This window comes from Gadus chalcogrammus, chromosome 16, assembly GCF_026213295.1.
Source record: "Gadus chalcogrammus isolate NIFS_2021 chromosome 16, NIFS_Gcha_1.0, whole genome shotgun sequence".
Classification (NCBI taxonomy): Eukaryota; Metazoa; Chordata; class Actinopteri; order Gadiformes; family Gadidae; genus Gadus; species Gadus chalcogrammus.
In genome coordinates this window covers 8,371,530-8,382,945 of record NC_079427.1, presented here as the reverse complement: position 1 = coordinate 8,382,945, position 11,416 = coordinate 8,371,530, and the positions used below count along the sequence as shown (strand labels likewise).

The following is an 11,416-nucleotide window of genomic DNA, read 5'->3' as shown; positions in this document are numbered from 1 at the left end:
GAAAATATTCAAAATATAAAATCGGTTCAAGGCAATCGGTCCAGATCGGAAATGTGCTCGCTTTCTTCGTTGTCACCTTTATCTTAATGTTAATCATGATTACCAATCGTTAGCCTAGGCTATTTAGGTAGTTGATTCCGAGACAGCCCAATTCCCTACTTTTTTTTGTCTCATTACTTAATCTTATCAACTGTCACGTCACCACGCCTATCCACTTAAATACTCATTATTAGTTTTTATTGCAAATCAGGGAGCGATCTTCGCCCTCAAATTCAGTGTTAATCATTTAGCCCTCGTAACGCAGTAACAGAGCGGTAAGACATTTGTAGGCTACTCGTTCATCATGTGGTTGGCTTACCAGTATGGGTGATAAACAGTCCGAAGAAGTATCCAGAGACACAAGCAACGAAGACGAGGAACGGGAATGACCACGACTATGGGGAAAATCAAGATACTTTTCAACTGGTAAGTTCTTAGTGAAAGATACGTTTTTATTTGATGGCAGACGCACACGCACACGCACACACGCACACACGCACACACACACACACACACACACACACACACACACACACACACACACACACACACACACACACACACACACACACACACACACACACACACACACACACACACACACACACACACACAGAGACAGACAGACAAAGTGATAAAGTATGCTGTACATCAGTTTCATACAACTGCATCGTCCCTATCAAATGATACAAATCACTGCATTTAATATAATAACTGCTGCGGTCGGTTACAGTCCAAATTCATACATTCTTCCTTAGCTGAAATACTTTTTTCAATAATTTCATTAAATCATTGAACTCTTGAATTTGGAGCCTGTATTCACTGTTTTAATTGTTGCTATGAAGGCGTTCCCCAGAGATTAAAATACGAAATGATTAGATACCACATATCTTAATGGTTTAACAGCAGCCTATCGGTTGACAGTAGTTTAAATACTGCAAAAAGCGTTTCAGAAGATAAAAAAAGAATTTAATGAGAGATGCTTTCTGTCGACAGTACACTTTATTGATGAAACATGATTCGTATTATTCAATTTATTTTTATATTTTATAAATATAGCCTATATGTCTGTATCAACAACTTCAAGTGTTTTAAAGTTTGAATATACATCAATATACATTCATTGTTAATGTACATGCAATATAAATATATATATGGGAAATCTTGGAGATCATTTCAGAGTCATAATGTTCGCATCATAATGGCAGCCATTTCAGTAAATCACATTCCTGCTCTCTGAAATACATTTTTTAGAAAATTGAATTTGTTTAATTAAATGTTGGATGGATGGAAACATGTTCATAATTAAATCAGACAAAGAATTCATTGTGCTGCTTTGGCAGAGGTCCGATGTCATCCCGCACCCATCTTGGAAGTTTTCCCTTTTAGGCTTTCAGACTGTAACCGTTGTTAAGGGAAATACAATCTCGAAGTGCAAAAGTAAATCAAAAGTTTGATTTGCTATTTGATTGAATGCTCATCAGGCAGCTAGCCAAGACGCTAGCCATGGGCCAAGGCCTGGCTCTGCTCATCTGTGGGACGGCCATCTCGTCCCAGTACCTGGCATCAGACTACCACGTCAACACACCCATGCTGCAGAGCCTGCTGAACTACGCCCTGCTGTGTATCACCTACACCCCCATGCTCTTCTTCAGGACAGGTAGGCCTCCCACGCCAGAGCGACACATGGTCCCTAAGTATAGAGCAGGTATTCATCCACACACTGTAAAGAAGAATTCAGTGGAACCGTCTACAATACATTATACGATGTAGAAATCCATCGAGCAAACAAAGAGATCCACACGGATGCTGAACCTGATGGTGTGCCCCCTTTGAAACACAGGGGAGGGTAACATGCTGCGTATCCTGAAGCGCCGGGGCTGGAAGTACCTCCTGATGGGCCTGGTGGATGTGGAGGCCAACTACACTGTGGTGAAGGCCTACCAGTACACCACGCTCACCAGCATCCAGGTAAACACCCAGCTGGAAAACAGGTCATTGAGCTTCTGAACCATGAAACCGGCTCGATACTATTTCAGAAAAAACAGCGCTATATTGTATGGTGATATATTGTGACTGGTAACTAGTAAATGTCCATATTCATAGAGTGTGTGTGTGTGTGCGTGTGCGTGTGCGTGTGCGTGTGCGTGTGCGTGTGCGCGTGCGTGTGTGTGTGTGTGGTTCCAAAGCTCCTGGACTGCTTCATCATCCCCGTCCTGATGGTGCTATCCTGGTGGGTCTTGAAGACCCGGTACCGGCCGGTCCACTACGTGGCTGTGGTCGTCTGCCTGCTGGGGGTGGGCGCCATGGTGGGGGCTGACCTGCTGGCCGGACGGGACCAGGGATCCAGTAAGAAGGTCCCCAGGAGAGGGACCACTATCAACTATCTCATGGTTCATTATCATGGCGCATATAGAATATATATGGCATTTGCCAATGGTTATACCCAAAGTGTGAAACAGTACTGTTGCTACATACATGGGGTACACTGGGACCCCAATGGGAATCGAACCCTAACCCTGGCCACGTTGATGCTAAGCTCTAATAACTTGGCCTGTGTTCATTCATATCCAAGTATGCAATATTTTCCTCTTTGATAAAATAGTGGAACATTATTGCCTTTTTTCCACTATTTCAACAAGTTTGCCTCTTTGAAAACTCTTGACCATTGGAGTTTGATTTTGCGGCACTTTGACATGAACGTGATACTCACAACCCCTTTGTTACCGTTTCATGAATCAGTGTTTTTTCCTTCAGTCATTGGCTCATCAACAACGACACAAAGAGAACCCAGAGCTGATGTCCCCTGTGTGCCTTTGTCCCTCCTCGCAGCCAGTAACATCCTGCTGGGTGACGGCCTGGTGCTGGTGAGCGCCACGCTGTACGCCGTCTCCAACGTGTGCCAGGAGTACACGGTGAAGAACCTCAGCCGGGTAGAGTTCCTGGGAATGCTGGGCCTCTTCGGGACCGTCTTCAGTACCATACAGATGTAGGTTGTGTGTGTGTGTGTGTGTATGTGTGTGTGTGTGTGTGTGAGAGTGTGTGTGAGAGACGGGAAGAAAAATAAATCGAACTAGATTCTGAATTGCAGAATTTGAATAATCACGTTGAAATACTTTTCTTTCTCGGAATCAATGTTTTATTTATGTTATGCTTCCTATCTTTACCCTGTTTAGTAAGTAGCACTGATTTCTTACGGAGCTATGCATCTAAAGTTATTGTTATTGATTAAATTTGAATAACCATTGATTACCTCGTATAATAACTATTCTTTATAGAAATCTGTTCAATACAGGTTTCGTGCTGACAATCTGTTCGGCTCTTTTTGTGTTCTTCAGGGTCATTTTGGAACGACATGAATTGCCAAAAATCCAGTGGAGCTGGCAGATAGGTATGAACCAGTAGAACTGGAAAGAAGGAATACATCCATTATAATTCAAACAAGAACAATAATATACTTTGTTATTATTGTACGTACTATGAATTTGTTTTACTTTGTTTGATTCGTTTTCTTTTCTCCATAAGGGTTCGCAAAAGACATAAACTAAATTGCGATACTTTGCTATAGAATGCTTTATAATGCCAGCAGGTAAGCCTAGTGGATAGCATGTTTGACGCCAGGATTAAAGGTTGTGGATTCAAACTCCAATGTTCAAGGTCTACCTCTAGGCATCTTTGCGCTGGATGCCCTAACACCCATACCTGCTCCTTAAGACTTGTATCGGAAACAAAGACCCTTTTTCTCCATAGCATCAGCTCAATGACGAAATATCACAAATAAGCATTTTAGTATCGTCTCATCCCCTGGCTTTCTTTTTGTTCCCCTCTCTGTATCTCTGTGCTCCAGGTCTGCTGTTTGGAGGCTACGGCACGTGTATGTACGCGCTGTACAGCTGCATGCCCGTGGTGGTGAAGCTGACCAGCGCCACCTCCGTCAATCTCTCCCTGCTCACCGCCGATCTCTTCAGCCTCTTCTGTGGCCTCTTCCTCTTCCACTACAGTGTGAGTGGAGGTGCACACACACACACACACACACACACACACACACACACACACACACACACACACACACACACACACACATACTGTATATGCACACATGCATGCCAATGAATGCACAAGTACGTGCATGCATGCAGACACACACATGTGACACATGAATGAAAACACACACAAACACACCCACACACAAGTATGCTCCAACACTTAATAGTACACCTCTTATTGCCAAATCATTTCTCTTTGTCAGGGTGACCTGGTTGAGTAGCTGATTGACAGGGTCACGTAAACTGTAGTCATTAACAGATCTGTTAATGACTACAGCTCAGAGTCAAAGTGTAGCCGTGTTAAATATGACACAAGTCTGAGGTTTAAAGATGCAAACATGGGGTCACTGCAAAAATGACTTCATAGGGATAGCATTAATTCATTTTAACAACTAATCATAACTATGCTAATCATAACTATACCAATCATAACAATGCTAACTATCTTTTAATGATTACAGCTCAGAGTCAAAATGTAGTATGTCAAATATCAAATACTGTATATGCTCATAGGGATGGCATTATTGGGAATTATTCCATCCAACAACTAATCATAACTAACTTCTACTTTACTTATGATCCTGTCTTGCAAAGGCGAAATGTAGCTTGGATTGTTTTGAGATTTTTCTTAAAACCACCGTCCCTTCCAGGAGAATGTTTAGTTCAGACTTTGCTTTACATAACCCGCTGTAAAACATGTCCATCTTTCAACTAATTTCAACGTTCCCCGTTTCTTCTCTCAGTTCTCGCCTCTCTACCTCATCGCGCTGGTGGTCATTCTGTTCGGCTTCATCACCTTCAACGCCGTGCCCCTTCCCACCAGCACCCCCTCCCCTCCCTCCCCTCCCTCCCCCATCACCGAGGACGATGGCTGCTACGACAACCACGCCATTAACTTGAACGAGGACGTCATTGACAAACAGGATGTTGTTTCTACTATTGTCGTCCCCACAGAGGAAGGACAGGGGGAAGGTGACCAGGACACCAGATCCAAAATGGACACCAGGACTTGTGTCCCAGACCGTGGATATGGGAGCTTTTCTCATGTTTTGTGCAGCACTAAAATGTGAGACGGACCCCAGCAGACAGTGGAGCGGAGTGCCATGGAGACGTTGCTGGGCTGAAGGGCTTTGGAGAACTGGTCTTCCAAATGGAAAAATCAAGAAATCCAAATGGAGCCTTGTCACTTTGCTAGTCGTGAGGTTTTTGTCTTTTAATTTAGGGTTTTAAATCTGGGTCTGCTTGGCCAAAGAAAATGTTCTTAAATCCAATTTCAGACTTAAGAGACACTGAAGACGTTTTAGAATATGAATGTCCAATGATGCATTTGTTGGATCACTTTTTCCATCTTCTATGAGGATATCCCAACACATTACTTTTTTTTTAAGTTTTAGGTAGAATTGTATTTATTTTGTTTTTAAATGAAGTGTTAATGCTGTGAAAGCACTTTTAACCTTTGACGGTTTTTCCCAGATAAATTATTCCGGCTAAACAACAAACTAATGTATTTTCTTATTTCCTTGAAACTACCTCATACATTGATTGGGATGAACAGATTAAAAAAAAAAAGAAACCCATATATATTTTGGTTTTTTGTTGACATTAAAATACATTACAGTGCACTTGGAACCAAAATAAAAGTAAAATATATCTTGATAGATAAGGGTTGCAACTGGTGATGGCTAAAAAAGGTGACAAAGGAAGGAAAAGGCGCCCAGGCCCTTTCCTTCTAAACAAACTGTCGTAAGTGACTTATAAAAGCCTGTCAGTGATGTTCCGACCTAATGTATACGAAGCAGTGCTGAAAATAAGAAATACTCAGGCACATCTATTAGAATTTATTAATGTATATTATTTGTGAAATGACAAATGAATAAAAAATAAGAAATGCACTAACCATCTCAAATTATAACTGTCTGTCTGGGCGGTGTGTGTGGAGCTCTGTCTGAGCGGTGTGTGTGTGGATGTGTGGAGCTCTGTCTAGGCAGCGGTTGACTTTGGCATTGAGAGAAAGTTTAGCCTCTCGGACACTTATATATATACTATACAGTATATAACAGAGTATAGCAGACAGAGGGAGAGTCATGACTCGCCCTGCTTCGGCTTCTCATTGGCTAGTACTCGTTGATAACTTGGATGAGACTCCACCCCCCCCAACAACATTTCTATGCAGATCGACACAAATCAAGTGGAAACTCAATTTGAGTCAACAATGGTGAATTTGGCTGAAAGGTGACCGTTTACACCTCTGTAGTCCAAAAGTCCATCAACCACTTATTGAAAGAAAGTGTACCACCATTGGTAACACTATCCTTATAACAAAGTCCATTATGACTGCTGATCAGAATCAATGAATTATTTTGATTTTTATATATTATATTCTCCCGGCCTGGGTCCTCCTGAGGACAAAATATGAATGTTTTCAGATTAATATTTGACAGAATAATTATTTATGAAATGTTGTACAACAAAATATATCACATTATGTTGGCAAAAGGTAGCTGAAATTTCCACATGACTAAGCCGTTTCAGCATAAATCTAAATCTTTTTGGGATGCTTTTATGGCATATCACATCAGACTTTGTAGCTCTGTCTCCCTCTATTGGATGCCTGCTGTTGGTAGACTGACAACCTCAAACCACGTCTCCACTGTTTTCTGACAAGGTTGTCAATGTTTTCTTGACGATTGGACAAGTCTAGCTCATGCATGGATATTGTCTTGAATTTAATTGAATGTAGCCCCTATTGCTGCCTTGAAGAGAAAGTAATTGATCGCAAATTTATCAATTAGCGACCTGCTCGCCAGGTGTGGTAGGCTTCACCTTTCACCCATGGATAATTGAATCTGCCCTAAAAGGGACCGCTGTAACCGAGTACCTGGAACTTTAGATATTATTTAATTGATACATAAAATATATCACTAAGTATCATAAAACACCACCAACCTAAGCTTCTAATAAGAAAAATAATGAAACTACAACATATAGGCAATATATTTTTGTCATTTTGCTGATATAAAAATACATGACAGCACACCAGTACACAAAAATCTGTATTTGGCATCCGCGCAACTTGATAGAATCCAAAAGTCCATCAGCTATGTATTGAAAGCAAGTGTACCTGCTTTATATTTGTGTCACTATCATTAAACAGTATAATCTGTCCATCATGACTGCTTGAGGATCACTGAACTCTTGGTTTCGAAACACAGCAGAGAAATCCCCTCTAACATTGACCAGGGTTCTTAAGAATGTAGATAAAACCTGGGCAACAAAAGGGGTTAAAAACAAACAAGTTCTGTGACAGAAAGACCCACAGAGTTATAAAAGCAAGGTTTGTGGGGGCCTCAGTTGTTTCAATCACGGATTGTAAACTTATTCTGGTGTGTCTAGAGGGAAATTCTTCCTTGTTCTTCAAACGACTAATTTCAAATCACCTCCCTCAGTTAGCAGCCTCCACTCCACTCAGAGTGCTGTAGCCGTTAGCGATATCACTGCATCTATTAGAGCCACCCTCTCAGAATAGCTTAGCGCGACCCGGATGAAGGCCGGGCTCACACAGGCAACCTGTTACGGTTCAAGCTTAATGTAATATGCTTTACAGGTAGAGACTCTGGGGACGATGGGGACACTGTATGGGGTCTCAGGAAGCCAGTCAGCGGTCAAACCTCATCAGCCTCCTCCTCCTGACCTCCTCATCGGAGAGATTGAAGCCATATGGAGGAGGAGCTGCGTCGCCCGGCCTGGGTCCTGTTGAGGAGGACAAAATAGAAATGGGTTTATGTTAAGATTTGATGGAATCATTATCTATGATTTTTAAAAGTCCATATGCTGTTTCAGTATACACACACGTTTGCAGTACTACCTGCACTGTGTGAAGCCTGTCACCATTTTGTGCAGAATAAGTCGTTGTTACATGTTTTCATCACGCTTTAGACATTCCTTATACGAAGTGAGAGCGCAGGTTCACTATCATACCTTCAATGAGACCTTCAATGAGTGACGATACCGGTAGTCTGGAATAGTATTGTCAAAACTAAAACTATCATGCTTCAATTTATTAATTTATTTGGATTTGAGTAAGTCATAACTAATCATAACCTCGTAAAACACCATGATTCCTATGTTAATGACGTTTTTTTATTATTAATAACAAGTAGTAGTACACGAGTCTGAAGCCTTATGTCCTATAGGGGACGAAGAGTAGTTTGGTTCGCAGTACGGTTCGCAAAGGTGCGGTACGGATTGCGTTTCCACCGCCAAAAGTGGGCGTGACCCGAACTGAGCCATCCTCGTTTTGCCCTCCTCTTCAGTACTCCTACGGTGGGGTACTGAGACGCCTGAAAGGGTGCCGGAAAATTCGAGCTAAACACCCCCTCCGTTGATTGGATGACAGAATCGTCACTTCAGGGCGACGTGGGGATAAAAACAAACAAACAGTAGCCTCGATGTATTATTCTTTACAATAAACATGTCGCGTAAAACGCTTGCTTGGGCGAACAAGGAGGTGGAGACGTTCCTCTGCATTCTTGGGTCACGATGCTTTGATGTCACGATGTTTACGTAGCTGCCGCGGCGATCGACAGCCGGCCTACCATAAAGGGTACTGTCGGCGGTGGAAACGCGACCTCGGAACTGAGCTGGGCTATACCGCCCCCTCCCTACCGGACTGAGGCGAACCGAACCGTACCGCACCCTGCAGTGGAAACGCGGCATTAGTTAGTACGCGAGTCTCATCCCCATTAACATGGTCAGCTGATACCTGCGTCGTTCAGGCTGTTCCTCAGTGCTTGGTCGAGCTGCTCCTGCTCCGTCATCCCTCCGGCCTGGTCCCACCTGCGCCCTGCATACTCTCCCCCCGCCGGACCACCGGACCTAGTGCCACTGTAGCCTACACACACACACACCACACACACCCACACCCACACACAGCAGCTGAAATGTGTGTAGTGCTATAACTGCCATTTCCCCTTTGGCAGGGCACATACAGTTGTGGATGCCGTTACGAAATACTCTACCTGAATATGAGTTGTTTGGTTGGGAGAATCTGCTTGGCCCAGTCACCCACGCTAGTAAAAATAAAAGCACCTAAACATGAGATCACAAACATTGTAATTGTCAACAAACACAAACACAAAATCACACTCTCTCTCTCTCTCACACACACCTGCACTTGTCTTCATGATGGACTTGAGAGGACCGGCAGTGTAGAGTAGACCCACTAGGATACCAGCCAGATGACCAATCAGCGATGTCCTGTACAGACAGACACATCAATCAGCCAATCCACAACCAATGCTCTTTTTACGAGACTTGTATTATTGAACTATGAGACTGTGTGAGCAGACAGCCGACTCACCCAGGATTGGTGAGGTGAATCAGCACTAGCTCCACCCAGCTGGCGTAGCGGTTGTCCACACGGAGGCCCAGCACATGGGTCACGCCCCCTGGGTGGTAGTGGTTACTGAGGATCTTCAGCGCAAACAGAACGCCTGCACACACAACAGGGTGATGTAATGTACGTTACACTGACTGAAGAAAAACACACGGGTGGGTGGATTATAATTCTGAAATAGATGTTGCCAACATTAAACATCAACACACAAATGTTCGAGTCAACATGAAGAAATAAATGTTACAACACATCCCTGGTTAGAACATAACAAGAAGGGGAACTTAGTTAAGACTGACAGGGATAATGGAACTTATCAACTGTGTTCACACGGTATGGCACAGTAACCCTTTATACTATATCTTTTTTAGGGTATTTTTTTATGCACAGGACATTGAAGATTGTGTGTAAATGTAGTTAACATGTAGTTGAGCAACAGACCTTTGAGTACAGTACAGGAACAGGTGTGTTCTTGCGTACGTGTATAATACCTGAGAAGCCCACAGCACACTGCACACTGTAAGAATGGTCATCTGTGAGTAGTGTAAGCCCCGCCTCCAGCCCCAGGTAGACCAGTCCCGTGAGCAGAGAGAAGACGGACAGCACGTATAGGAACCAGGCTCCACCCATACGTCGCTCTAGGTTGATGCCCTTCCACAGGAAGGACGTGAGGTTGAAGTAGAGGTGCCAATCATCTACGTGGTGGAACGGGGACAGGAAGAGGCGCCGCCAGTCGCCGTGCCAATAGGCATTCTGCACACTCACACATGCCTGGGTAACAGAGGGGAAATAACATAGGATCGTCACAATTGAAATTTGCCCTCTCTAAAGTAACTTTATTTCTGAGCTTTTCCTATAAACACACGTGAAAAGGGGTGTGTGTGTGTGTGTGTGTGTGTGTGTGTGTGTGTGTGTGTGTGTGTGTGTGTGTGTGTGTTACCTGCATCAGTGGAGCAGCGGGGAACAGGTAGAGGTAAACGTTGAGGCCAAGCACACCCAGAGTAACGGGGGGGACGTTGTCAAGCCCCACCTGGAACAACTGGGAGGCCAGCAGCAGAAGACCCAACTGCGACCCCCGAGGTCGCTGCCGTCGCATACTGAAGCCTTTAAAGTGATGAAGCATAAATAGTAGCAAAGTCGCATGATGATTATCTGACTAAACACCTGCTGAACCCGACGTATTCTGTATAGCCAGAACTTAAGTTTCATATTAAGTTCAGGTTGCCACTCAGTAAGAAACAATTAAACATACAGAGGAAAAGTTGACTGAAATGTATCAAGGTATTCGGGAGAATCTTCGCCATCTGTTTACCTTTAGAATGTGTTTTGTCGCTCTTCTAACCCTTTCTTCCGCGTTCTATAATTCACTGCTTTAGCCCCAGAGGAAACCCCGGGGAATACAATGGTAATCCTGAAAACAGAACGACTGCACAATGCCGTCCAGTTGAGAAGAAGTATCATACAATGTTTAGCCCACGACACCACAGATACAATTTCCAGATTTCATCAGCAACTAAAACGAAAACTTTGAAACGACTGACCAGGGTGACCATGCTGGTCACGTGACCTACTCAAAGCGACGTAGCTAACGCAGTGTCATGAGATTGTAGATTGTAGGGGTTTAATCAAGCATTTTTTTTTTATTTTTTTTTTGGCGGCGTCAATCAGACATGAGATTACGTCTTTATTTTAACTAAATATTTTGGTTATGCTTCTATGGCATAAACATCAGACGTTGTAGCTCTCTGTCTCCCTCTCTTGGGTGCCTGCTGGTAGTACAATGACAAACTCCAACCACGTCTGTTTACACTGTTTTCTGATGTTGTGGTTGTTGTTGTTTTCTGGGCGATTAGACAAGTCTGGCTCATGTATTGATTACTGTCTTGAATTAAACTGAACGTAGACCCAATTGTAGCTGTGTAGAAAAAGTCGTTGAGGT

General features: G+C 43.3%; 2 protein-coding genes across 2 annotated transcripts; one reads left to right on the top strand and one right to left on the bottom strand.

Moving 5' to 3' along the window:
* The first annotated feature begins 382 nt into the window (after positions 1-382).
* LOC130405340 (solute carrier family 35 member F2-like) lies at positions 383-5,155 on the top strand. Its single transcript, XM_056610399.1, has 8 exons — positions 383-465; positions 1,524-1,699; positions 1,883-2,010; positions 2,229-2,388; positions 2,872-3,028; positions 3,378-3,430; positions 3,887-4,041; positions 4,829-5,155. Exons 1-8 carry the CDS (start codon positions 425-427, stop codon positions 5,153-5,155), a joined length of 1,197 nt encoding a protein of 398 aa, XP_056466374.1. The 5' UTR covers positions 383-424.
* A 583-nt stretch (positions 5,156-5,738) lies between these two features.
* On the bottom strand, positions 5,739-11,052 carry rhbdd1 (rhomboid domain containing 1). The gene is made up of 8 exons (XM_056611907.1): positions 10,790-11,052; positions 10,418-10,581; positions 9,969-10,248; positions 9,445-9,577; positions 9,253-9,341; positions 9,104-9,154; positions 8,848-8,976; positions 5,739-7,835 (listed from the first exon to the last, which is right to left on the bottom strand). The coding sequence occupies exons 2-8, from the start codon at positions 10,571-10,573 to the stop codon at positions 7,741-7,743; spliced, it is 933 nt and encodes a 310-aa protein (XP_056467882.1). The 5' UTR covers positions 10,574-10,581; positions 10,790-11,052; the 3' UTR covers positions 5,739-7,740.
* Positions 11,053-11,416: the final 364 nt, after the last annotated feature.

Bases quoted from the DNA above. Each gene is read 5' to 3' on its own strand.
- rhbdd1 (XM_056611907.1), bottom strand. From the start codon at position 10,573: ATGCGACGGCAGCGACCTCGGGGGTCGCAGTTGGGTCTTCTGCTGCTG. The intron at 9,342-9,444 runs GTGAGTCGGCTG...CTGTCTGTACAG, and splicing joins ATTCACCTCACCAATCCTGG to GACATCGCTGATTGGTCATC. The intron at 8,977-9,103 runs GTAGAGTATTTC...GTGTGTGTGTAG, and splicing joins ACCAAACAACTCATATTCAG to GCTACAGTGGCACTAGGTCC.
- LOC130405340 (XM_056610399.1), top strand. From the start codon at position 425: ATGACCACGACTATGGGGAAAATCAAGATACTTTTCAACTG. The intron at 466-1,523 runs GTAAGTTCTTAG...AATGCTCATCAG, and splicing joins ATCAAGATACTTTTCAACTG to GCAGCTAGCCAAGACGCTAG. The intron at 3,029-3,377 runs GTAGGTTGTGTG...TGTGTTCTTCAG, and splicing joins GTCTTCAGTACCATACAGAT to GGTCATTTTGGAACGACATG.